The sequence below is a fragment of the Rhinoderma darwinii genome, chromosome 9 (assembly GCF_050947455.1).
Source record: "Rhinoderma darwinii isolate aRhiDar2 chromosome 9, aRhiDar2.hap1, whole genome shotgun sequence".
NCBI lineage: Eukaryota > Metazoa > Chordata > Amphibia > Anura > Rhinodermatidae > Rhinoderma > Rhinoderma darwinii.
In genome coordinates, this window is record NC_134695.1 from 37,970,795 (window position 1) to 37,995,940 (window position 25,146).

At 44.1% G+C, this 25,146-nt stretch overlaps 1 protein-coding gene across 1 annotated transcript in view; it reads left to right on the top strand.

Annotated features, from left to right (window-relative positions):
- The first annotated feature begins 426 nt into the window (after positions 1–426).
- ADCY7 (adenylate cyclase 7) overlaps positions 427–25,146 on the top strand; it is a 96,365-nt gene continuing 71,645 nt past the window's right edge. Inside the window, exons 1-2 of the mRNA XM_075837522.1 lie at positions 427–883; positions 21,811–22,008. Coding sequence (XP_075693637.1) covers positions 710–883; positions 21,811–22,008 — 372 coding nt within the window. The 5' untranslated portion in view covers positions 427–709. The remainder of the gene's footprint in view (positions 884–21,810; positions 22,009–25,146) is intronic.

A 25,146-nucleotide genomic window follows, 5' to 3' on the forward strand; every position in this document is an offset into this window, starting at 1 on the left:
TGAGGTGTCTGACTCATGGCTTTTACGTCTCTAATGACGTAATGTCCTAGTTTCTGCAACTCCACCTTTCCCTGTCCACTCATCATCCTCTCAGATCTCAATTCCCTTTCAAGAGCCACCTGCGGACTCACTTGTTCAATGAGCTGTCATGAACACTATGATGCCCTTTTGTGTACACAGGACATGCAATCCAGCTTTTTAATGTACTAACACCTAACAATTACACGATTAGCTTCTAGAGGTTTCTGCTTTGTTCTTTTCTTTTGTAAATTTCAATTATTTAAAGTTATTTGTTAACTTTTTTCTTTTGTTTTACATACATGCATTCATTTGAGAAGGTTCGATGACTAAAGTGGTAAAGAATTTAACTCTAAAAATGCATTTCTCCATTTTTTTCACAGAATACAAAGAGGGTCACTAAGGATCGAAGCATGAGATGGTGTGTGGCAAGTCACTGCAGTAGCCCGACAGGATATCATCTAGGCACAGCAATGCCTGCTTACAACCCACGATAAGCTGCACATGTTTTTGGGAGGAGGGAGCTGGTTTTCTTACCTTGCCCCAGCTGTAGACTTCTCACGGCGGATGCAGGCTCACAATGTGAATCAGACAGACGCGCCACAGAAGCCTGGGGAGACGAAAAGCTTTGGTCTGACTTTTGTGCTGTGAAATCTTGGAATTAAAGGGAAAGCAAGGAGACTGTATTAAAATGCCATCCAAAGGGAAGTATCTAATAAAGGACAACGAGGACTGGATGATTACACATTCACTTTACGAAAAGTACCAGTGCATAAGCCAGCACTATCCGCTGCTACTTATTTTACTGTTTGTGGTGGGGACCGCTTGTGTGACTTTGATTGTCATCTTCTTCACGACTAATGATGTGAGTAAACTTTCTTTCTGTTCCCTTAGTTGTATGAAAATGAACCTGAAACACTTAAAGGAGCACTAAACCTAAAGTACAAAGTTTATAAAAGTTTAGCTTATAAAAAGAGCTGCTAATATCGTTCACTTGTATGTATGTAATGGGGTTCTAAGCATTCTTGTATAATTTTACTATATATGTTAATGTTTAGCTTGGACCAACCTTGTAGCATTATTATGGGGACAGAGGAATTGGTGTGTGTAAACCTAGCCCCTAGACTTACTTATTTGGTGCAGACGCTTTTTGCTAGTTTTTCCTCAGCAGATCCACTATAGATAAGATAAGTGTAGTTCTATCTCAAGAGCATATGGCTTGTGAGATAGGCGTTTGTTATAGGTCAAAATAAAACTTTGATGCAGCTTGTGTGTCGCTCCTGGATGGATAATGTTACTAAAAAACACTGGTGTGTAAGAATTGGGCTCTTTGGTGGAACTTTTACATTGCCAAGTGATATACACATTCAAAGATGTTGTATTTTAACCCGGTCAGGATGCAGCCTGTTTTGACCTTATGGACCAGGCCAATTTCTTCAAAACTGACGCGTCAGTTTATGTGGTAATAATTTTGGAATGCTTTTATTTATCCAAGTAATTCTGAGACTGCTTTTTCATGCTACTTTGTACTTTATGTGAGTGGTAAAATTTGTTTGATATATTCAGTATATATTTGTGAAAAACACATACGTTTAGAGAAAATGTGGAAAAATTTCCATTTTTCTAAGTTTAAATGTATCTGTTTGTAAGTCCGATAATAATGAAACACAAAATTGCTACTAGTTCACATTTCCCATATGTCTACTTTATGTTGCCAACGTTTTTTTGAACATTCTTTTATTTTCTAGGACGTTACAAGGCTTCGAACTTCTCACATTTTTAAGAAGATTTCAAAAGCCTTTTTTTTAGGTACCAGTTAAGTTCGGAAGTGGCTTTGAGGGGCCCACATATTAGAAGCCCCCATAAATCATCCCATTTTAAAAACTGCACCTCTCAACGTATTCAAAACAGCATTTAGAAAGTTTCTTAACCCTTTAGGCATTTCACAGGAATTAAAGCAAAGTTGAGCTGAAATTTACAAATTAATTTATTTTTAAGAAACTCAATATTAATCCATTTTTTTTCTGTAACACAGAAGATTTTACAAGAGAAATACAACCTAATATTTATTTCCCAGATTCTGCAGTTTTTAGAAATATGCCACATGTGGCCCTAGTATGCTACTGGACTGAAACACAGGCCTCAGAAGCAAAGGCGCACCTAGTGGATTTTGGGGCCTCCTTTTTATTAGAATATATTTTAGGCACCATGTCAGGTTAGAAGAGGTCTTGTGGGGTCCAAACTGTGGAATCACCCCCGAAAAGACACCATTTGCTAAATTACAACCCACAAGGAATTAATCTAAAGGTGCAGTGAGCATTTTAACCCCACAGTTTTTTTGCAGAATTTCTTGGAATTAGGCCGTAAACATTAAAGTCTAAATTTTTTCACACAAAAAGTAGGTTTAGCTCAGATTTTTTTCATTTTCACAAACAATAAAGGAGAAAAAGCACCCCAATATTTGTAATGCAATTTCTCCGGAGTACGATAATACCCCATATGTGGTCATAAACTGCTGTTTTGATACACCACAGGGCTCAGAAGGGAAGGAGCTTCGTTTGGCTTTTGGAGCTCAAATTTTGCTAGAATGGTTTTTGGGTGCTGTTGCATTTGCAAAGCCCTGATGGACCAAAACAGTGGAAAACCCCCCAAAAGTGACTCCATTAGGCAAACTACACCCCTTAAGGACTCTTAACTAGGAGTATAGTGAGCATTTAAACCCCACAGGTGTTTTGCAAAATGTATTGAAATTTGGTCGTGAAACTAAAAATACAGATTTTTCCCACTTAATGTAGAATTGTTTCATCTTCAAAAGTGTTAAAAGGGAAAAAGAACCCCAACATTTGTAAAGCAACTTCTCCCGAGTACGGCAATACCCCATATGTGGTCAGAAACTGCTGTTTGGACACACAGCAGGGCTCAGAATGGCACGAGCGCTGTTAGGCATGCAGATTTTGCTGGATTGGTTTTTGGGTGCCATGTCGCTTTTGCAGAGCCCCTGAGGTACCAGTACAGGGGAAACCCCTGAGAAGTGGCCCCATTTTTTTGAAACTACACCCCTGAGGGTATTTATTTAGTGGGCTTGTAAACAGGACCCCACAGGTGTTTTATAGATTTTATTAGGAATAGGTAGTGAAAATGAAAAAAGTAATTTATTCCAAAATGATGTTGTATTCGCTCCAAATTTTTCACTTTTACAAGGGGTAACAGGAGAAAAAATACCAAACAATTTGTTACTCCATTTCTCCCGAGTACGGCAATACCTCATGTGTGGTCCTAAACTGCTGTTTGGGCACAAGGCAGGGAGCAGAAGGGAAGGAGTGCCATTTGGCTTTTGGAGCGCAGATTTTGCTGGATTGGTGTTCGGGCGCCATGTTGTATTTGCAAAGACCCTGAAGTACTAGAGTACAGTGGTAAAGCCTGAGAAGTGACCCCCTTTTGTAAACTACATTCCTCAAGGCATATATCATTCGCCTGAACATATGGCAAGGCTCAGGAGGGAAAGAGCGCCATGCACATTTGAGGTCTAATTGGTGATTTTCACAGCATTAGCCTACGATTGCAGGGCTCTGAGGTCAAATCGTAAAACAAACCTCCAAGAAGTTACCCCCATTTTGGAAACGATACTCCTTAGGGCATTTATTAGAGGGTGCAGTAAGTATTTTTACTAAATACTATTTTACTAGAAAATAATGTGCAGTGGATTTTCCACTGATATGCCATTTTAGTGCACAATATGTTGTGCCCAGTTTGTGCCACTGAAGACAAATGTCAAATAACCTGTTAAGCGGGTTCTCCCGGGTATGGCGATGCCATATACGTGGACGTAAACTGCTGTTTGGGCACACTGCAGGGCTCAGAAGGGAGGGAGTGCCATTTGGCTTTTGGAGTGGAGATTTAGCTTGGTGGTAGATATGTTTGGGTTTTTACTGGTATTTCAGTTTATAATGTGGGGGCATAGGTAAGCTGTGCGGAGTACATCAGGGTATAATAAGAGGGTATAATGGGGTAAATAAATAATAATCCACAGATAAAGTGGCCGGTGTCGCACTGATAAATGGTGCCCAATCTTATAAATCTTATCCCCCTTTTGGAACCATCTGCACATTTTGTGTCGCAATATTCTTAGAGCCAGAACTTTCTTTTTTTTTGGCGATGAAGCTGTGTGAGTGCTTATTTTTTGCGGGACAATCTGTAATTTTTATTGGTGCCATTTTGGGGTACATGCATGTTTTTGATCACTTTTTACTCTGTTTTATTTAGAGGCATGGTGAGCAAAAAAACAGCAATTCTACTATTGTTTTTTATTGTTTGTTTTTTTACAGCATTCACCGTGCTCTATGAATTACTTAGTTAATTTATTCTGTGGGTCAATGCGATTTTTTTAGGTTTTATAGTGTTTGCACAATTCTAATCACTTTAAAAAAAAAAAAAAATATTTCCATTTTGTGTCGCCATATTCTAAAAGCCATAACTTTTTTTTATTTTCATCAAGAAAGCTGTGTGAGGGCGTGTTTTTTGCGTAACGAACTATAGTACTTTCTTGTACCATTTTTGGGTACATGCAACTTTTGATCCCTATTTATTCTATTTTGGTATTCTTTTTTTATTTTATTTTTTCACGGCGTTCACCGCGCGGGATAAATAACATTATATTTTTTATAGCTCAGGCCGTTATGGACGAAGTGATACCAAGTATGCATAGTTTATTTAAATTTTTTCTTTTTTTTAAATAATAAAGGACTTGATAAGGGAATATGGGCGATTTTTTTTCTATTTTATTACTTGAAAATGCTACACTTTCTTATTTTTGTACAGCATTTTTTTAAAACTTTTTTTGTTATTTAGTCCCACTAGGGACTTGAAGGTCCAATTGTCCGATCGTTGGTATAATACACTGCAATATTTATGTATTGCAGGGTATTATACCTGCCAGTTTCACACTAAAAGGACCTAATCGTCTTCTGTAGATGGCAGACCCGGAGGCCTTTGTTAGGCCTCCGGTTGCCATAGCAACCATCGGCACCCCTCAATCGCATTGCCGGGGTGCCGATGGTGTTGTAAACCCTTAGATGCGGCGGTCATCTTCAGCTTTCTAGAGAAGGCCTGCAGGTTTTGTGCCAATATTGCCTGATATTTGGAACTGTTCATAATTCCCTCCACCTTGACTAAAGCCCTAGTACCAGCTGGAGAAAAACAGCCCCAAAGCATAATGCTGCCTCCACCATGCTTCACAGTGGGTATGGTGTTCTTTTGGTGATGTGCAGTATTGGCTTTACGCCAAACATACCTTTTGGAATTATGCCCAAAAAGTTCAACCTTGGTCTCATCAGACCATAACACGTTTTCCCACATGCTTTTGGCAGACTTGATGTAGGTCTTTGCAAAACATAGCCGGGCTTCCGTCTTGCCGCCCTACCCCACAGCCCAGACATATGAAGAATACGGGAGGTTGTTGTCACATGCACTACACAACCAGTACCTGCCAGAAAGTCCTGCAGCTTCTTTAATGTTGCTGTAGGCCTCTTGGTAGCCTCCCTGACCAATTTTTGTCTTGTCTTTTCATCAAGTTTTGAGGGATGTCCAGTTCTTTGTAATGTCAGTGTTGTGCCAAATGTAATCCACTCCTTGATTACCATCTTCACTGTGTTCCATGGTATATCTAATGCCTTGGAAATTCTTTGGTACCCTTCTCCTGACTGATGCCTTTCAACAATCAGATCCCTTTGACGTGTTGTAAGCTCTTTACGGACCATGACTTTTGCTGTAACATGTAACAAAGAAAATATCAGTAAAATCCTAATAGAACATCTTAACTTTATATGGGGTTACTCAGAATCACTTTAATAATGGCAGCTGTGTACAGACTACTATTTAACATGAGTTTAAATGTGATTGGCTAATTCTGAATACAACCACTTCCCCAATTATAAGAGGGTGTTCACACTTATGCAACCACATTATTTTTGGTTTTTATTTTTTCCCTTTAAATGATTTCAGTTTGTTTTTCAATGGAATTGTACAGATTATGGGTCGCATTAAAGGTGGAAAAAGTTCTGAAATTATTAATCTTGGACTGAGTTTGTAACATGAAAAAACCCCCTGTCATTTTAACAGGGGTATGTAGACTTTTAATATCCACTGCGTGTGTGTGTGTGTGTGTGTGTGTGTGTGTGTGTGTGTGTGTGTGTGTGTATATATATTAGTCCGTCTCAATTAATTAGATATATCATCAAAAAGTTTATTAATTTCAGTACACTTCAAAAAGTGAAACGCATATATTATATTGATTCATTACACACAGAGTGATCTATTTCCATATTTTTTTCCTTTTAATGTTGAAGATTATGGCTTAGGGTATGTGCACATGCTATCTGTCATTTACTGCTGAAATGACAGACTGTTTTCAGAAGAAAACAGCTGCGTCGTTTCAGCCGTAAATGCTCCTCTTCGTAATATACGAGGCGTCCGTGACGCTCGTATATCTTGAGCTGCTCTTCATTGAGTTCAATGAAGAACAGCTCAAATTACGTTGCAAAGAAGTGCCCTGCACTTCTTTGCCGAGGCAGTCAATTTACGCGTTGTCGTTTGACAGCTGTCAAACGACGACGCGTAAATTACAGGTCGTCGGCACAGTACGTCGGCAAACCCATTCAAATGAATGGGCAGATGTTTGCCGACGTATTGTAGCCCTATTTTCAGACGTAAAACGAGGCATAATACGCCTTGTTTACTTCTGAAAATAGGTCGTGTGAACCCAGCCTAACAGTTCATGAAAATCCACAATTTAGTGTCTCCGAAAATTAGAAATAAAAATTATTTTTAATACTGTAATGTTGGCCGACTGAAAAGTATGTACAGTATATGCACTCAATACTTGGTCGGGGCTCCTTTTGCATGAATTACTGCATCAATGCGGCGTGGCATGGAGGCGATCAGCCTGTGGCACTGCTGAGGTGTTATGGAAGCCCAGCTTGCTTTGATAGCAGTCTTCAGCTCGTCTGCATTGTTGGGTCTGGTGTCCCTCATCTTCCTCTTGACAATGCCCCATAGATTCTCTATGGGGTTTAGGTCAGGCGAGTTTGCAGGCCAATCAAGCACAGTGTTACTGTGGTTATTAAACCAGGTAATGGTACTTTTGGCAGTGTGGGCAGGTGCCAAGTCCTGCTGGAAAATGAAATCAACATCTCCATAAAGCTTGTCAGCAGAGGGAAGCATGAAGTCCCCTAAAATTTCCTGGTAGATGCTGCGCTGACTCTGGACTTGATATTACCGCTGTGGACCAACACCAGCAGATGACATGGCCCCCAAACCATCACTGACTGTAGAAACTTCACACTGGACTGCAAGCAACTTGGATTGATGCCTCTCCACTCCTCCTCCAGACTCTGGGACCTGGATTTCCAAATGAAATGCAAAATTTACTTTCATCTTAAAACAGCAACAGTGTTGGTCCACTGTGTTATATCAAGTCCAGAGTCAATGCAGCCGTCTAGCAGGAAATTTTAGAGCACTTCATGCTTCCCTCTGCTGACAAGCTTTATGGAGATGCTGATTTCATTCTCCAGCAGTGTAAACATGCAGCGATTGCACTATGAGTGAGAGAGTCTTGTTTGTCGTTCATCAAATCTTTACTGATGGCCTCAAAATTATTGGTTCTCAAATCTGCTGACAGATTCCCTTTAAAGTGTACCTCAACTTGTGATCTCTTGTCCAACCTGACATTGATGTGGAGAGACATGACCTGCCTAAGTAGAGTCGTGTGTTAACCTTAGACCATACTATCCCACCACCCCCACTTTAGTAAAGACACATGACACCGAGGTTGGATGTGAAATGGCCACAGCAGCCGTTTATTAATTTCACAGTTTTATAAAAACAATTTAAATCCGAAACATTCGGATAACTAGTTAGGAATCCACCAGAGAATTCCTCCTAATAATTCACATGACCCAACATGGGTCAGAATCGTAAATAACAATTTAACGTTAACATTAACCCGAGCAGAGGAAGTCCTTGAAGCCCCTTCAGATATTCCTTTTTAAAGAACACACCGAATTAGCCATCTGCAAACCACCAATTACCTCCAGCCGTAAACCAGCTCGGAAGCACCGTTCACCTCTGCAGATGGCTCCAACCACTAGAAGTCCACTTCAAGGGGATAACACCCGATGAAGCCCTCAAGTGATATACCGACCACTAGAAGTCCACTTCAAAGGGATAACACCCGATGAAGCCTTCAAGTGATATACCTTCTACCAGAAGACCACTTCAAAGGGATAACACCCGATGAAGTCTTCAACCATGTACCTTTTTTGGGGGACGCATACCCCCGATGCGACCCCCCCACCATTTTGTACTGACTGGCCTCAAGGACTCCCCCCCGCACAGCGAAACAGGCCTTGACCACCTTAAGCCTGTGAGTTCCTCCACACCACCACCGCCCTTTCTATGCCTTCTGCTATCGCCAAGCTCCAAAGATCAATGCCAACCTCGGTCAGATGAACCCCGTCACTCCTCCAGAAATTCCCCACTCCTGACTCCAAATCCCTATGCCTCACGCAAATGCCCCCGTTTCTTGCCACAAAACGGGACACCGCCCGGTTAACTTTAATGCGAGCCTTATTGACTCTCTCCACAGATCTAGCTAACCGCCAATGCTTTCTTGGGACTATGTCCGACCACACTATCACCAACTTGGGATAAGATACCCACAAACACAACATATCATGTTTGATATCCCGCACCAACTCACGAAAGGGGCGGACTCCTAAGTCATTCCCACCCACGTGCAACACTAAGACCTCCGGAACCCTATCAAGCCGCGCATATGTCTGGAATTCCGCCAACACCCTGCTCCATGACATACCTCTAAAACCCAGCCAATGCACAACCGCGTCCTGTCGCGGAATGCGCAACTGGCGACCATCCGGGCGGACGTCCGCCCTCAAAGCCCCCCAGTGCACGTACGAATGACCCATCAACCACACCAAACACGGAGGCGAATCTGAAACGGAAAACACAGTTAGGCACCACCATATAACATTTGTAAAGCGTAAACAACAAAATTATAACATATGGGGGCGGACATAGGACTTAAACCTTTTAGACTCCCAACGACCAATACGCCTCACCCCCTCATCATCCAACCCCCAGCGCCCCGCTTCCGTTGCTGCGCCAATCCTGAAGGAATGAGATGAATATGAGCCTGCCGCAACACCAACCGCCGTCAAACATTTTTTAAATACAGCTCCAAACTGAAACCTGGACAAAAACGACCCGTCCACATGACGTAACAAAGGCAAATCTGGAGACCCCCTGTTTTTCGTAAAATCCCGCATGCACTCGACTGGGCACATGACCGACCCCGGGAGAGCGAACAAAACTATCAGTTTACCCTTCCCTACTTGGTCAGTTTTAGATCGACGCAACCATACCTCCAGCCGATCTGCAAAAAGGCACACCTCCCCAGATCTCAGCCCCCCTGCCTGTTTAGTACTTGGCGACACCAACTCCCCTATTCTAAATGCTCCAAAGAACGCTAACGAAAAAGCCAACCGAAACAAATCCATTTCATCTGAAGAACGACACACCGATGCTAATGAACCGCCCAACGAGCTAAGCAAAGCAAACGACACCGGCCTTCTACTATCCGCCTCAACCCTACCTCGGCGCAACCCCTTCAAAGCCTGCGATACCAGAAATTCCTTCGATACATCCCGAAAGCCCCGCAACTTAAACCCAAACGCCACCGCAGATATGAACCGGTTCACCTTCGCTACTGAAAACCCCGCCTCCCAGGCGTCCCCTAACCAGTACAAAAGTGCCACCAACCTGTCTCTATCCGTATTGACGTCACCCAACTCTCTTACCCACTCCTCCCACTGCCTCCAACAAGCAGCATAAGCACTCCACGTCGTGCGCGCCAAAGACCTTTGTAACAGCTGCTCTACGGGACCGATACCAGATCCCAAAGATGCTCCGGACAAGCCAAACCGAGACGTTCCGCTCCCGGTGCCAATTGCCGAAACCGATCCCACTGCGAGCGAGAAAGAGCATCAGCGATACAATTCCGTACACCCGGGACATGCACCGCCACCACCCACGCGTTCAACGACAAACACACCAACACTAAATGTCGCAACAATTGAACTACCGGAGGAGAGGACGCCGTGATGTTATTAATGGCAAGCACCACCCCCATGTTGTCGCAGTAAAAACGGACCTTCTTATCCCTGAGCCTGTCCCCCCAAATGGTAGCCGCCACCACGATGGGAAACAGCTCGAGCAGGGCCAGATTCCGCGTGAGTCCACTGGACACCCAGCTAGCCGGCCAATGACCCGCGCACCACGGACCTCCCCCGTAAGCTCCAAAACCACCCGCCCCAGCCGCATCCGTAAAAATATTCAAATCACTCGTATCCTGCGCTGGGGCCATCCATAGCGAGCGACCATTGTACTGGCCCAAGAAGTCATCCCAAACCTGAAGATCAGCTCGGTGCTCCTCCTTGACCCGCACAAAATGATGCGGCGCACGCACTCCCGCCGTTGCCGCCGCCAACCTCCTACCGAACACCCTCCCCATCGGCATAATCCGGCAGGCGAAATTCAACTTCCCCAGCAGCGACTGAAGCTCCCTCAGCGTCATTTTCTTCATTCTACAAGCCCGTCGAACCTCCAGCCTCAAAGCACCCAACTTATCCGCCGGGAGACGACACTCCATTGCCACCGAGTCTATTTCGATTCCCAAGAAACAAATCGTCGCAACCGGGCCCTCCGTTTTTTCCGGCGCCAAAGGAATCCCAAAATCCCTCGCCACCTTCTGTAGTGCATGAAGCAAATTACCGCAAACCGGCGAACCCCCCGGGCCAACGCACAAAAAATCATCTAAGTAATGGATCAACGAGTCGACCCCGGATACTCCCCTCGTTACCCACTCCACAAAGCTACTAAACGCCTCGAAGTATGCACAAGAAAGGGAACACCCCATCGGAAGGCACCGATCCACGTAAAAAGCCCCATCCCAAAAACAACCCAACAGCCGTTGACTTTCTGGATGGACCGGCAACAACCTGAACGCAGCCTCGATGTTGGTTTTTGCTAGCAGCGCCCCCGGACCCGCAGCCCGCACTAACCCCACCGCCTTATCGAATGAGGTATACACTACGGAGCACAACTCGTGATCAATCCCGTCATTTACCGACGAACCCTTGGGATACGATAAATGTTGAATCAAACGAAATTTTCCGGGCTCGCGTTTAGGGACAATACCCAACGGGGACACAACTAAATCTTTTACCGGCGACTCAACAAACGGCCCCGACATGCGGCCCAACGAAACTTCTTTTAACAACTTTTCCGACACGACTTTCGCATGCAAGTAAGCCGATTTTAAATTCCTGCGCGTAACCGGAACCTCATAAGGAGGCGGAGGAATAACAAAACCAACACGAAACCCTTCATAAAGCAACTTAGCCGCCGCCCTATCCGGATACTCATTTAGATAAGGGGCCATCCTTTCCACCCTCACCGGCGACACCCCCTTGACCAGCCGCGTGCTGGTTCCCTGACCTCTTTTTTCGCAGACATTTTGCCGCCCCGTGTGATGCACCATTACACTCGGAACACACATGCTTGAACTTGCACGTGGCCCCGAACTTGCACTGACCTTCATTAAATTGCCAGCAAAACCCCGCCTTTCCCCCGCCGCTTTGTCCAACCTGACTAGACTGGCCTCCCTGGCCGGCGCTCCCGGGAAAAGACTGCCTAACCGGAGCCGTAACCCGTAACCAGAGAGCAATATCCTTCTGGTCCCACCGAATCGCCGGCCGAACCGCCTTCCGCTGACGGAATTGCTCATCGTATCGCAGCCACGCCTGACCCCCATACGCCCTATGAGCCTCCGCAATGGCATCAAAATAACAAAACAACGCCGAACAATTTTCCGGCGCCTTTTCCCCTATCACACTGGCCAATATGGCGAACGCCTGCGACCAATTAACGAACGTCTGCGGGATAAGCCTATACCGCCGCCGTTCCTCCTCGTCCTTTTTACTCTCATCCCGCTTGCTCTTATCCAAATTAAATTTAGCCAGCGGCAAGAGAGAAAAAATTTCAACATATTCGTCCTTCCAGATCCGATCACGCACCTCCTGCTTTAAATGCGCCCCCAACGGACCCTCAAAACAAACGTACACCTCCCCCCGAGCACGATCATCCATACGCACTCGATCGCCATCCTTTTGTGCCTCGGTCTGTACCGACACCGCGACCGCCTCTCTAACCGCCATCACGGGACGCGCCTGTAACGATCCCACGTCCCTGGGGCCTTCCCAAACTACCGCAGGGGACACTTCCGTTACTACCGGCGCCGCGGCCCTGTCTAGGCGCCCCACCAGCTCCCGTAAGCAACCCACTAAGTCTGCCAAACCCGCTCCGTCGCGTCCGCCCGCGCCACTACCGGCCCCCGATGCAATGCTAGCAGCCCCCCCGCCGACACCCGACATAAAAATCGCTGGATAAGACAATGATGGAGTTATACACTCACCGGGCTGCACAGGCGCTGTGTTCCCGTCAGCCGGACCATCCTGACCTCGACGATACACGTCCAGTTCACCTTCCTCCAGCTCTTCTCTCGCCGACGACTGTCCTTCCCAACGACATCTGTGGAACGGGGATGAGGACGCGCTGACCGATGGGCCGGCAACCTGCCGCCCGACCGCCGGGACCCAGACTTCCGACCGGACCTGTTGCCTCGACGTCGCTGCAGATCTAGGCGTCCGTCTAGACGATCCTGACGAAGCCTGCCCCCTGGCCGGAACATCACCAGGCGGGGCGGCCGTACCTTGTCCTCCAAATCTTCCATCTGATGGGGGAGGGGTGACAGGGAGCCCAGCCTGCGACTCCCTGCTTACCGCCGGACCCCGTCGCGGCCTGGGATTCCTGCCAGGACGCAGGGCCTGAGAAGGGGCGGTCCTCCCAGCTGCCTGGCCTGCAGCGTCCGGGATCGGGCTCCCTCTGCGACGCCGTGTCCGCGGGACTGCCTCCGGACTGAGGCGCTCTGGAGGTCGGGACCGCCGAGAGGGACGGGTCGACCCGGCCTGCGTCGCCGTCACCCCCGGCAATGCTCTCTGCCTGCTCTGCGCAGGAGCGGTTGTTGCCGACTCCCCCCCCGCCGCCATAGCCATGCTTGTAAGGGGGCCGGGGGAGGGGAGCCTGTCCTGTGCAACAGACCCCGAACGCCGGGCCCGACGTGGCGAAACGGCGTCCGGGATCTTAGTTATTGCAGCCACGGTCTCCTCTAGCCATCCGGGACCGTGGTGCACAGCAGCGGCACGCAGCCGCTCTAACATTAAAGACTCTGCCATCCTGAGAAGCACGGGCAACGGGGAGCTTACTGTTTCCGTGTTACTCCTCCCGCTGCTTCCGGCTCAATGCCGAGAAACAGCGGGAAGCTCAGTAACGGCCCCCCGTCCCCCTTAACTCCTCCCCGTCCTCCCTCCAACTCTCCCTCACCTAATTAACCCTTTCCCTACCAGGACGGTCATGTCGGCTTCCCTTAATCCCTGCAGGCTGCGTCCTGCCTCTTCTTTCCCTCCCGCTAGGCGATACATTTGCTGTGGCAACCGTATGGCGCACGGAGAGTTTCGTGCACAGGTCCTTTTAATTACAATTGGACCCCTGAATGATGCCTTTCGGGTGTCATACGGTTGACGCGGTACACTTTAACCCCTTGAAGCACCAGGATGTCCCCGTACGTCCTGGTGCGGTGGTTGAAGTATGGAGCAGATTCACGTGCTGAGTCCTCTCCATACGCTGCGGGTGTCAAATGTAATATAACAATACAGTGCCCATACAGTGGTCACATACCAGTTCCACAATGGCACTTTACAGAGTATTACAGTGCAATAAATACATTATATCCAGTGATTCACAGGGGACATCTCCCTGTTTATTACTCATTCTTTTTTCTTTTTCTCTACATCCAACCTAGACTGCCATGACAACTTCTCCCGGTCACGACTCGTCTCTGCAGAGTTTGCTACTCAGATGTCTTTAAAGCTCTATGCTTTTCATCCCTCCCCTTCCTAGTAGTAAAGTCCCCCCCATACCCCAGTCGTAGTGACAGCAGGTCCCCTATAATCCCCTAGTAGTAGTAGTAGCAAACACCCCCTTTCCCCCATTAATAGTGACAGCAGAAACTCCTCCTCCTCCCCTTTCTCCCAAGTAGAAGTAGTAGCAGGGCCCTCCTTTCCCCCAATAGTAGTGATTGCAGAGAATATACTCACCTCCCACCCACGCCCACAATTCGCCTACTGTAGGCTGGAAGCTGCATGCAGCAGTCTATTCCCGTAGAGCCCTATTACTGCATTGATCTCTGTTTTCAGGAGGTCACAGCTCTCTCCCCTTGGCAGGAAAGCTGAAGCTGGATAACAGCTGATTATGTGTTTGTTTTTTTTTTTTGCATTGACTGTCTTGAGGGCATTTCCCCCTAAGACTCAGATCGCATACATTTGTGCTCTGTGTTCGGTGTATACGCCAGGAAAGCCCTCGGTGCATATGCTGAATGTTTCAATAAGGCCCCATTGACCAGGCGCATGCTATATGAAAAGTCAGCATACATCTTTTTAACCTGTATTAAATAGTCTAACTAACAACACAATTCAATACAGTTGCAGCATGCAAAAAAGTGTTCTGTGCTGTTTCCATTAGTCAGTTTTATTGCCATTTTTGTTAAAAATTAACACACATGTTCTCTAATTGTTCTGGACTAATATGTTAACTGTTATTTTCTTTTCTGATTACACTATTTAAAGGCAAACATTGTATTCACTTATTTCAGCAAAAACAGAAGTCCTCTTTATTGCTTTATATTCTACACTAAACTGTTTATTGTATTGTATAGGTGATTAGGTGGCATTGTGGTTGGAGTGTGATAACAGCCTTCATTTTATTCCAGTACATTTTTTTAAATTTTATTTGTTCAGTATATATCTAGTTCCTTCCTATATCACTTGTAGTGTTAAAGATAACCTGCCAGGAAGAAGTAAGGTAGCCACCCTCCCCGCACACATGCCACTTACAGGCTGCACACATGCCGCACACGTGCCACTCACACTGGACTCTGATTATAAAAAAAATATCTTGACAGAACTAATGCCTTTTTTTTTCATATAAAAATACATAACAAAAACGTAAGCCAAGCCTTGTACTGAACCTTTAGATTAATCAAAGATTATGTGTAACAATTACTTGCACTGTGTGTGCTTTTGCATGTACATGGAAGCCAATCTGGATAAGCAGAGCTGCAGTGTGAGGGCTCATTCAGACTAGCGTGTTGCTCGTCCGTTGAAATAACGGACAGCACACGGACCCATGCATTTCAATGTGGCTATTCAAATGTGCGTGAGTTTTCACACAGCGAGTATCGATTGTGTGAAAATCACTGCATGTCCTATATTGGTCTGTTTTAGCGGATTCTGTCCCCCATTCAAGTCTATGGGTGTGTGAAAACCACGGACAGCACATGGACAGTATCCGTGTGCAGTCCGTATTTCACGCATCAGTTGGTAAAGAAATGCAGAGAATTAAATAGAAAAGAAAAAAAGTAAGTGCTTGCAGAGGGTAACCACGGACGTGAAAAAAGCATGCCACACGCAAAAAACACTGATGGCACACGGACATGACATGCAGGACCGTTTTTTGCACACTCAAATCTGCCACTATTGTGTAAATGTAGCCTAAGGGTGCGTATACCTACTCTGAGGAAAACTTCACAATACATGTCTATGGGAAAAATATTCCGCAAAGCAAGAACTGGAGAAATCTGTCTGAGTTGCAGAATATTTTTCTTATTGGCGTATATTGTAGTTTCCAATGCAAGTATGCCACGTGTGAGCGCACCCTAAAAGCATTGAGGATTTTACATGAATAAAAAATGGCCTAAGAGCTAGTGAGTTACATATAACCTGTTACGACTGCGGCCACGGATCACTGCTGCTCACCTTCGGTGAACGGCCGTGACCACAGCCTCCTGACTATCTGCCAGCGTCTCCTGCCCCGGAGACACCAGCTGGTGCGGTCTTTCCGTCCTGGACTGTCTTGTAGGGTGTGCACTCTCGTCCCTGGCCTTAAAGGGCCAGCGTGTGCAATCTAAAGTTTCCCTAACCTATCCCCAAATCACCCTGGACTATAAAAACGGCTCTGCCCTTCATCTCCTTTCCTGAGTGTAGCTATAGTTTTCGCATGTTCGTATTTCAAATGGTCCCTTAGTGTTATCCTGCTCCCAGCTTTCCCGTGCTCTGCTACCTGTATCCCGTGCTCTGTTTAGTTCTTGAGCCTGTCTAGTGTTGGAGTCGTGCTGTGTCACCTGCTGGTATACACTGCGTCTGGTGTCATCTGCCACTCCTGGCACAACCTGCCACATCAGCCCCATCCGTGCCAGAGCCTCTGCCATTGTCTGGACTATCTGAAGTACCCTTGTGCTACGAACTCTCTGTATAAGGCCTTATTCACACAAACGTGTCCGTTTTCTGTGTACGGTGCGCGTCTGTGGGTTTTATGCGCGTATGTCACGCGTTTTTTACGTCCGCAAAAAAAACTGAAGGTGTTTTATTTTTTCCTCATTTATTTAGCAACTGGTGCGTGAAAAAAACGGACAGCACACGGATGACGTCCATGTCCTGTCCATTTTTTTCATGCACCCATTGACTTCAATGGGTGCGTGATGCGCAAAAAGCGCACAAGAATAGGACATGCAGTGAGTTTCACACAGTGGACACACTGCGTGAAAAACACAATGTCTGAATGGCCCCATTAAATTGCATAAGTCCGTGTGATGTCTGTTGTTTTAACGCGCGTAACACGGACGTGAAATACGCTCGTGTGAATAAGGCCTAAGACTTTGCATAGACTGTGACTTGGCCAGCTGCTTCTCCGCTACGGCGGAGCGGCCTAGTGAGTCCACATACCCCTAGATCGTGACATAACCACAAACTCACATCAGCAACTTCTCAGAAGTGCAGTGCATAATATATTGCTATGCAAGGAAAATACTCTGGTTTTACCTTTTATGTATGCGTTGCTATGAAACTGATTTATATTTATTGTAAAAAAAATTGAATGCCCCAGGAAATTACGTGGAATTAAAACGTACCTCCTCATAGGAAGCTTTAGTTTGGCCATTTACCCTCTTGGACTCCTTGACATGCGTTTATATTATGTATAAAGATTTAATTGTAGTTTTGTAGCAACTGTAATTGTGTTTTGGCAACCCTGCAATTGTATTCACTACCTGAGCAGGCTCAGGTGAGGGGCAGGGCCCTTACCTGGATTACATCTACTTGTCACAGGAGCTGTTAGTTATGCTCAGTCACAGAGTATTTAACATATATTACATATCGCTGCATATTAATAGTTGGCAAGTCATGGCATGGTGCATGGTATAGCATAAATTGCAGGCATCTTCTGTACGGTGAATTTAACAACATAAACGTACTGTCATCTGGCTTCATGCCACAGTTTGTGTGATCTGAAAACAAAGCCGTGTTCTGTAATATCAAATAGTAATATGATGGAAAGTGATAAGCTCTTTATTGAGGATGTAAATGACCTCTGCTCAGTGTGTCGTGTGCATATTAAATATTGTTCTCTTCTATGACTTGTTATAAAGCAGATATCCTTCTTGTCTATATGGGCAAGAATGCAGATTCTGAAGTCCGACATCTCATGTCCTGTTGTGTTGTGCACCGTACGTCGTTTGCTCGATGAGTTTATGGCCTTGGAAAAACTGTGTTCATAAATTATAGAATAAATAGTTAAGGTGGTTTTACACAAGCAAATATCGCCCGTGTTTACCGCTAAAAACAAGCGCCGTATATATATGGCGCTGTCCGGAAGGGGTTCCCGCAAACCGCAGTACATTTATGTATGTATCATAGTGCGGGATCAGAAGTAGAGCCCGCACAATCACCGCCGTGTGTCAGCTGTATGTTATAGCTGACACACTCCCGTAACGGCCAGAACCGGAGCTAGTCTCCGATCCAGCCGATTAAGCCCTCAGATGCCGCTCTCATTAGAGAGCGCAGCATCTGAGGGGGTTTTACCCGACCGGCACCCCAGCGACGTAATCGCTGGGGTGCCGATGGTTGGTATGTCACCGGCGGGTCCTCATAAGCTTTCTGTCAGTGAATACCTGACAGCTCTAATACACTGCACTACGTATGTAGTGCAGTGATTTGGAATAGCGATCAATGTTACAGGCCTTCAAGTCCCCTAGTGGGACAAATAAAAAAAAGTTACCTTTTTTTCCCATGTTAAGTATTTTATTATTGGAAAAAACGTAAAAAATAAAAAAACTCTACATAATTGACATCGCCGCGTCCGTAATGACCCAAACTATAAAACTGTTATGTCATTTATCCCGCACGGTGAACGCCGTAAAAAATAAATATGAAAAACAAATCGAGAATCGCTGTTTTTAGGTCACATCTCTTCCCACAAAATAGTACCTATAGAAACGACAGCCCATCCCGCAAAAATTTTTTTCTGACACCGATTTGTCCATGTAAAAATAAAAAAATTGTTTTTGGTAATTTCCTCTTCCAAAAAAATGAAATAAAAAGTGGTCAAAAAGTCGTATGTGTCCCAAAATGGTACCAATAAAATCTACAGCGTGTCTCACAAAAAACAATCCCTCACACTGCTCCATCAACGAAAAATAAAAAAGTTATAGCACTAGTAATGTGGTGATGAAAAAACATCACGATGTGCAGGCCGGAGGGGAACATTCCTTCAGTTTCAGGGCCTTAGTATTTAGGAACTAGAATGGGAAGGGACATAGCACATGCTCTGGAAGCGAGGGCGCCCGTATTATACCAGGGCAGCACTTTCCCAGAACAGTTTCCCAAATTACAAAGGAGGAAAATTCCCCAAAATGTGCAGTGTTACAAAAGGGGATCAGAATGGACACCGTTTATCAGTGCGACACCAGCCTGTGCATAACGGATTGCTTCACAGCTTAACACACATCTATGGATAGTTTTATTTTTTATCCCATTATTATACCCTGTTATTATGTCCTGATGTACTCAGCACAGATTACATATACCCCCACATTATAAACTGAAATACCAGTAATACTCAAACAAAACTACTACTAATCAAAATCCACGCTCCAAATGGCGCTCCTTTCCTTCTACGCTCTACAGTGTGCCCAAACATCAGTTTACATCCACATATATGGCATTGTCATACCCGGGAGAACCTTGGTATTTACAGGGTAAGTTTCTCCAGTGGCACAAGCTGGGCATAACATATTGAGCAGTGAAATGGCAGATCAGTGGAAAAATTGCAATTTTTCACTTTGCATCATACACTGTGTATTAATTTCTGAAAAAACACATGTGGGGTCTAAATGCTGACTACACCCCTTGATAAATGCCTATAGGGGTGTAGTTTCTAAAATGGGGTCACTTTTTCCTTTTGGTACATTAGGAGTTTTGCAAATGCAACATGGCGGCTGCATGCCATTAATGCAAAATCTACGTTCAAAGTCAAATGCCACTCCTTTCCTTCTGATCCCTCCGATATGTTCAAACAGCAGTTTCTAACCACATATGGGGTATTGCCATACTCGGGAGACATTGCTTTATAAATGTTGGGGTGCTTTTTCTTCTTTATTCCTTGTGAAAATGAAAAATGGTGATCTAAAACGACATCTTATTGTAAAAAAAAAAAAATTTTTTCATTTTAACGGCTTAATTCTAAATAATTTAGCAAATAACCTTTGGCCTCAAAATTCTTACTATACCCCTAGATGATTCCTCCAGGGGTGTAGTTACCTAAATGGAGTCACTTTTGGGGTGTTTTCACTGTACAATACTACTGGGGCTCAGCAACTGCGACTTGGTGCCCAGAAACTATACCAAAAACCAAATGGCGCTCCTTCCCTTCTGAGCCCTGTCGTGTGTCCAAACAGCCGTTTATAAACACATATGGGGTATTTCCATACTCGAGATAAATGGCTTTACAAATGTTGGGGTGCTTTTACTTCTTTAGTTCTTGTGGAAATTAAAACAAAAATAGTTAAACCTACATTTTATTGGAAAAAATTTAGATTTTCAATTTCACAGCCTACTTCCAATAATTTCTGCAAAAAAACTGTGGGGACAAAATGCTCAATATACCCCAGATAAATTCTTCGAGGTGGTAGTTTCTCAAATGGGGCATCCTTGTGGGGGGGGGGGGGTTCCACTGTTTTGGCCCTTTTAGGGGCTTAGCAAATGCGACATTACCTCCACAAAACGTTCCAGCAAAATTTGAGCTCCAAAAGCCAAATGGTGCTCCTTCCCATACGAGCCCTGCCATGTGTCTAAACAGCCATTTATAAACACATATGGTGTATTGCTGTACTTGGGAGAAATTGTTTTACAAATGTATGGGTGCTATTTCTCCTTTAGTCCTTGTGGAAATGAAAACATTCTATGTTTTATTGGAAAAAAAAAAATCCAATTTTTATTTTCACAGTCCAATTGTAATAAAATCTATGAAACACCTGTTGGGTCAAAATGCTCACTACACACCTAGATAAATTCCTTGTGGGGTGTAGTTTCCAAAATGGGGTATTTTTTGGGTTGTTTTGTTTTTGGTACCATAAGACCTCTTCAAACCTTACATGGTGCTTTAAATATAATCCAATAAAAAGAAGGCCCCAGAATCCACTAGGTACTCCTTTGCTTTTGAGGCCTATGCTTTAGTCCATTAGCACACTAGGGCCACATGTGGGATATTTATAAAATCTGCAGAATCTAGGTAATAAATTTTTGTTGTATTTCTCTGGTAAAACCTTCTGTGTTACAGATTTTTTTTTTATTAAATATGAATTTTTGAAAAAAAATTACATTTGTAAATTTCACATTCACAGTAATTAAAGCAAGTGGAACACCTAAAGGGTTAAGAAACTGTCTAAATGCTGTTTTGTATACTTTGAGGGGTGCAGTTTTTAAAATGGGGTGATTTATGAGGGTTTGTAAAGTATGGGCCCCTCAAAGCCACTTCAGAACTCAACTGATCCCTGAAGTAATAGCCTTTTGGAATTTTCTTGAAAATGTGAGAAATTGCTGCTAAAGTTATAAGCCTTGTATCGTCCTAGAAAAGTAAAAGGATGTTCAAAAAATGATGCCAATCTAAAGTAGACATATAGTAAATGTTAATTAGCAACTATTTTGTGTGGTATGACTATCTGTCTTACAGGCAGATATATTTATATTGATAAAAATGCAAATTTTTGAAATTTTTGCTACATTTTGGTGTTTTTCACAATTAAATACTAAATGTAATGACCAAATTTTACCAATAACATAAAGTCCAATGTGTCACGAGAAAACAATTTCAGAATCGCTTGGATAGGTAAAAGCATTCCAAAGTTATTACCACATAAACAGACGCATGTCAGATTTGAAAAATTAGGCTCTGTCAGGAAGTTCAAAACTGGCCGCAGCGGGAAGGGGTTATATTCTCTGTCATTGACCTGTGAATCCATTAATAACAATATTCTGTCTTGGCTAACATACTGTACTGACAAAGCAGGTATAGGATTTAGAATACACCACGTCTTCCCTGCAAAATGATCAGCACTAAATTTAAAGGGAAGGATTCTGGGAGCAACACTATATTAGGGAAATGCTAATTTAACAACAATTTCAAAAACTTGCTTTTTCCAAAGCTAAATCATTGTTACTATTTGTGGTTTTCTGATGCCATCCTCTTCTCTTTTTGTCCTCTCTTCTACAGGATCCCTCTAAGCATCTTGCCTTTATAATCGCTTTATTTGTGGCCTTGGTGATATTCTGCACTCTCTACGTTTTGGTATACACCGAATCATTTGAACGAAAGTGGCTTCAAGTCTTTTCCTTGGTTATCTACACTTGCCTTCTAACCATCGGATATGTATTAATTTATGATCCAAACAATGTCCAAACATGGGACCAGGTAATGTAAACGTATTTACTATGGATTCTATGTATACTGTCATGATAAGATGTAGGAACTAATGATCGAGGTTTCAATATATATTTTGCTCCAGATCTGCATTTTTAGAATCTTAATTTCCTAAAAAATTAATACTGTATGTAAATTGAATGCCACTGTGGATAATTGAGATTACACCATAAAAATTTCCTATGAGATATTTGCATTGCAATGTGCATTGTGGAACATGTGTGCAGAGCTCTATTATAGAGCTCCAGTGCGGCCCTTCCAGTCTACAGAGTGTCAGAAAAATGTATTTGTGAACAAGCCCTTTGTCTTTTCTTATTTGAAACTTCCTTGCCTCAACACAGCGAAGGAAGAACAGGTGAAAATCCACTGGCAGTGGCCTTATTAATATAGGGTCATTCTCAAAAGTCTTAGCTGTCGTTTCAAATATTTCTGACATAAGATCTTCGATTTACAAATGTTGTTAGTAAAAATGGATAAAGCTAAATTGTATTCCATTATATTCTGTTATATTCCTTATTCATTTTTGATGAATGTTTTAATTAAATGCTCTATATTTCTTTACAACGTTATACTGTTCCTTATGTCATTATGCAGGTTTTGTGGGCCTTTTTGTGTTTAGCTTGCAAACCAGTAAATAGCATTTTAAGAGCTATGCCCACCTTAGACAATTACGGCATATCCGCTGGCTCGGCTGTTTCTGTAACACCCATAGGAATCAATAGAGAGTGCCGGACCAGTACAGCTACCTCTCCATTCATTTTCTGCCTGCCAGCGGCGGCCTTACCAGAGCTGGGTCCCATATCTATCTATCTATCTATCTATCTATCTATCTATCTATCTATCTATCTATCTATCTATCTATCTATCTATCTATCTATCTATCTATCTATCTATCTATCTATCTGTGTCAATGCACACAATGCATATTACGCGTGGTTTTGCCGCACGGATCTGCGTGCGGCAAATCCACAGCGTAATACAGTAACAGCAAAGTCAATGAGATTCCAGGAAATTTCATGTACATGCTGCGTTATTTTCCGGGACTGAAATTGACCTGTGGTGCGTTTTTTCGAATCTGCAGCATGTCAATTTATCTTGCGAATTCTATCTGCCCAGTGCAGAAGAAAATTGCACCAAAATCCGCAGCATAAAAACGTGCCGAAAAACGCATCAAAACAGAAAAAAATGCATCAAAAATCGCAACGTGTGCATGTAGCCTCAAGGGGTTTCCCGAGTTATTTAAAAAATTGGCCACGGTAGGAGGGATGCAAAAAAAAAAAAAGAGCCATTCCTCAACTCACGGATCCTGTCGTTCCAGCGCCCCCACTCCATCCCTTCTCGCCGCTGTGTTTTGATATAGCTGCATTGATGAAGTGCCCGTCTACCCACGTAATTGCTGCAGCCACTCACTGGTCTCAGCGTTCCTGTGCCGTATATCCACTGAGACCAGTGATTGGCTGCAGCGATCGCATGGGTAGATGGGCACGCCATCTTTGCAGCTTTGTCAAAACACAGCAACGTGAAGGAATGGAGCGGCGGCGCTGTAACGACGGCGACTTTTTTTTTTTTTTGCATCCGTCCTACCGTGGCCAATTTTTTAAATAACTCGGAAAACCCCTTTAATGTCCAAGATGGGAATACCCCTTTAAATATATGGTTAATGAAAATAATATGGTTATATTATGTAATAATGTTGTCATTTAAAAAAAAGAATTCAGAATTGTGTAGGAAAAAAAATTGTGAATCCAGTGCTCTGTAGTGTCTCCATAATGCTCTTTGTGAACACAAAGAGGCGTTGTCAGCAGGGAGGGAGATGAATAGCTCAGGTGTTCTGTCTGAGAACAAAGATGGTGCAGCTGCATCCACATATACAAGAGGACGTAGTGTGCAAAGATAGCAAAATGTAATTGTGAGAAAGAAAATTGATGTGTTCTCTTTTGCAACATTTTTTTTTATTTTTATTGCTCCAGTGCATCTAAAATAGAAAGTGAAACAACTTTGCCTCTTATGTTTTGTGTACACATCACCTATGCAAATACTGTGTTTAGTCTAAACCTGCTTTCATTTGTTACTCCCCATTTTTTTTGGTAACCTACAGTTATTAGAAGATGGAGCAGGAGGGTGGAATAAGACTTCAGCATTTGTTTGTAGTCTGTAATCATGGAGACACACAGGTCTGCATAGGAGCTGTATACACAAAACAGTGGAAGAGTTTCGTTGCAGTTAACTCTTTACTTGAAAGAATGCAGCAAACAAAGTGGAACAGTGCTTCAGTATGCATATTATTAGCTTAAAAAAATGCTGCTTTAGGCCTCATTTACACGAGCGTGTGCGTTTTGCGCACGCAAAAAAACAGCAGCGTTTTGCGTGCGCAAAAGGCACTTGACAGCTCCGTGTGTCATCAGTGTATGATGCGCGGCTGCGTGATTTTCGCGCAGCCGCCATCATAGAGATGAGGCTAGTCGACGTCAGTCACTGTCCAGGGTGCTGAAAGAGTTAACTGATCGGCAGTAACTCTTTCAGCACCCTCGACAGTGAATTCCGATCACCATATCGAGTAACCTGTTTAAAAAAAAAGAGGTTCGTACTTACCGAGAACTTCCCGGCCGTTGCCTTGGTGACGCGTCCTGGGTGACGCGTCCTTGGTGACGCGCCTCTCTTGACATCTGGCCCCACCTCCCTGGATGACGCGGCAGTCCATGTGACCGCTGCAGCCTGTGCTTGGCTTGTGATTGGCTGCAGCTGTCACTTGGACTGAATTGTCATCCCGGGAGGTCAGACTGGAGGAAGAAGTCGGGAGTTATCGGTAAGTCAGAACTTTTTTTACACGTTCACGTATATTGGGATCGGAAGTCACTGTCTAGGGTGCTGAAACAGTTTAACTCTTTCAGCACCCTGGACTGCGACTGTCTCCTGCCGGGTTCGGTCAAAACGAGTTCGGCCGAACCCGGTGAAGTTCGGTTCGCTCATCTCTAAGACACTCCGTTCAGATGTTTGTAAACAGAAAAGCACGTGGTGCTTTTCTGTTTACATTCAGTTTGACAGCTCTTGCGCGAATCACGCAGTTCGCACGGAAGTGCTTCCATGCGACCTTTGTGGTTTTCACGCACCCATTGACTTCAATGGGTG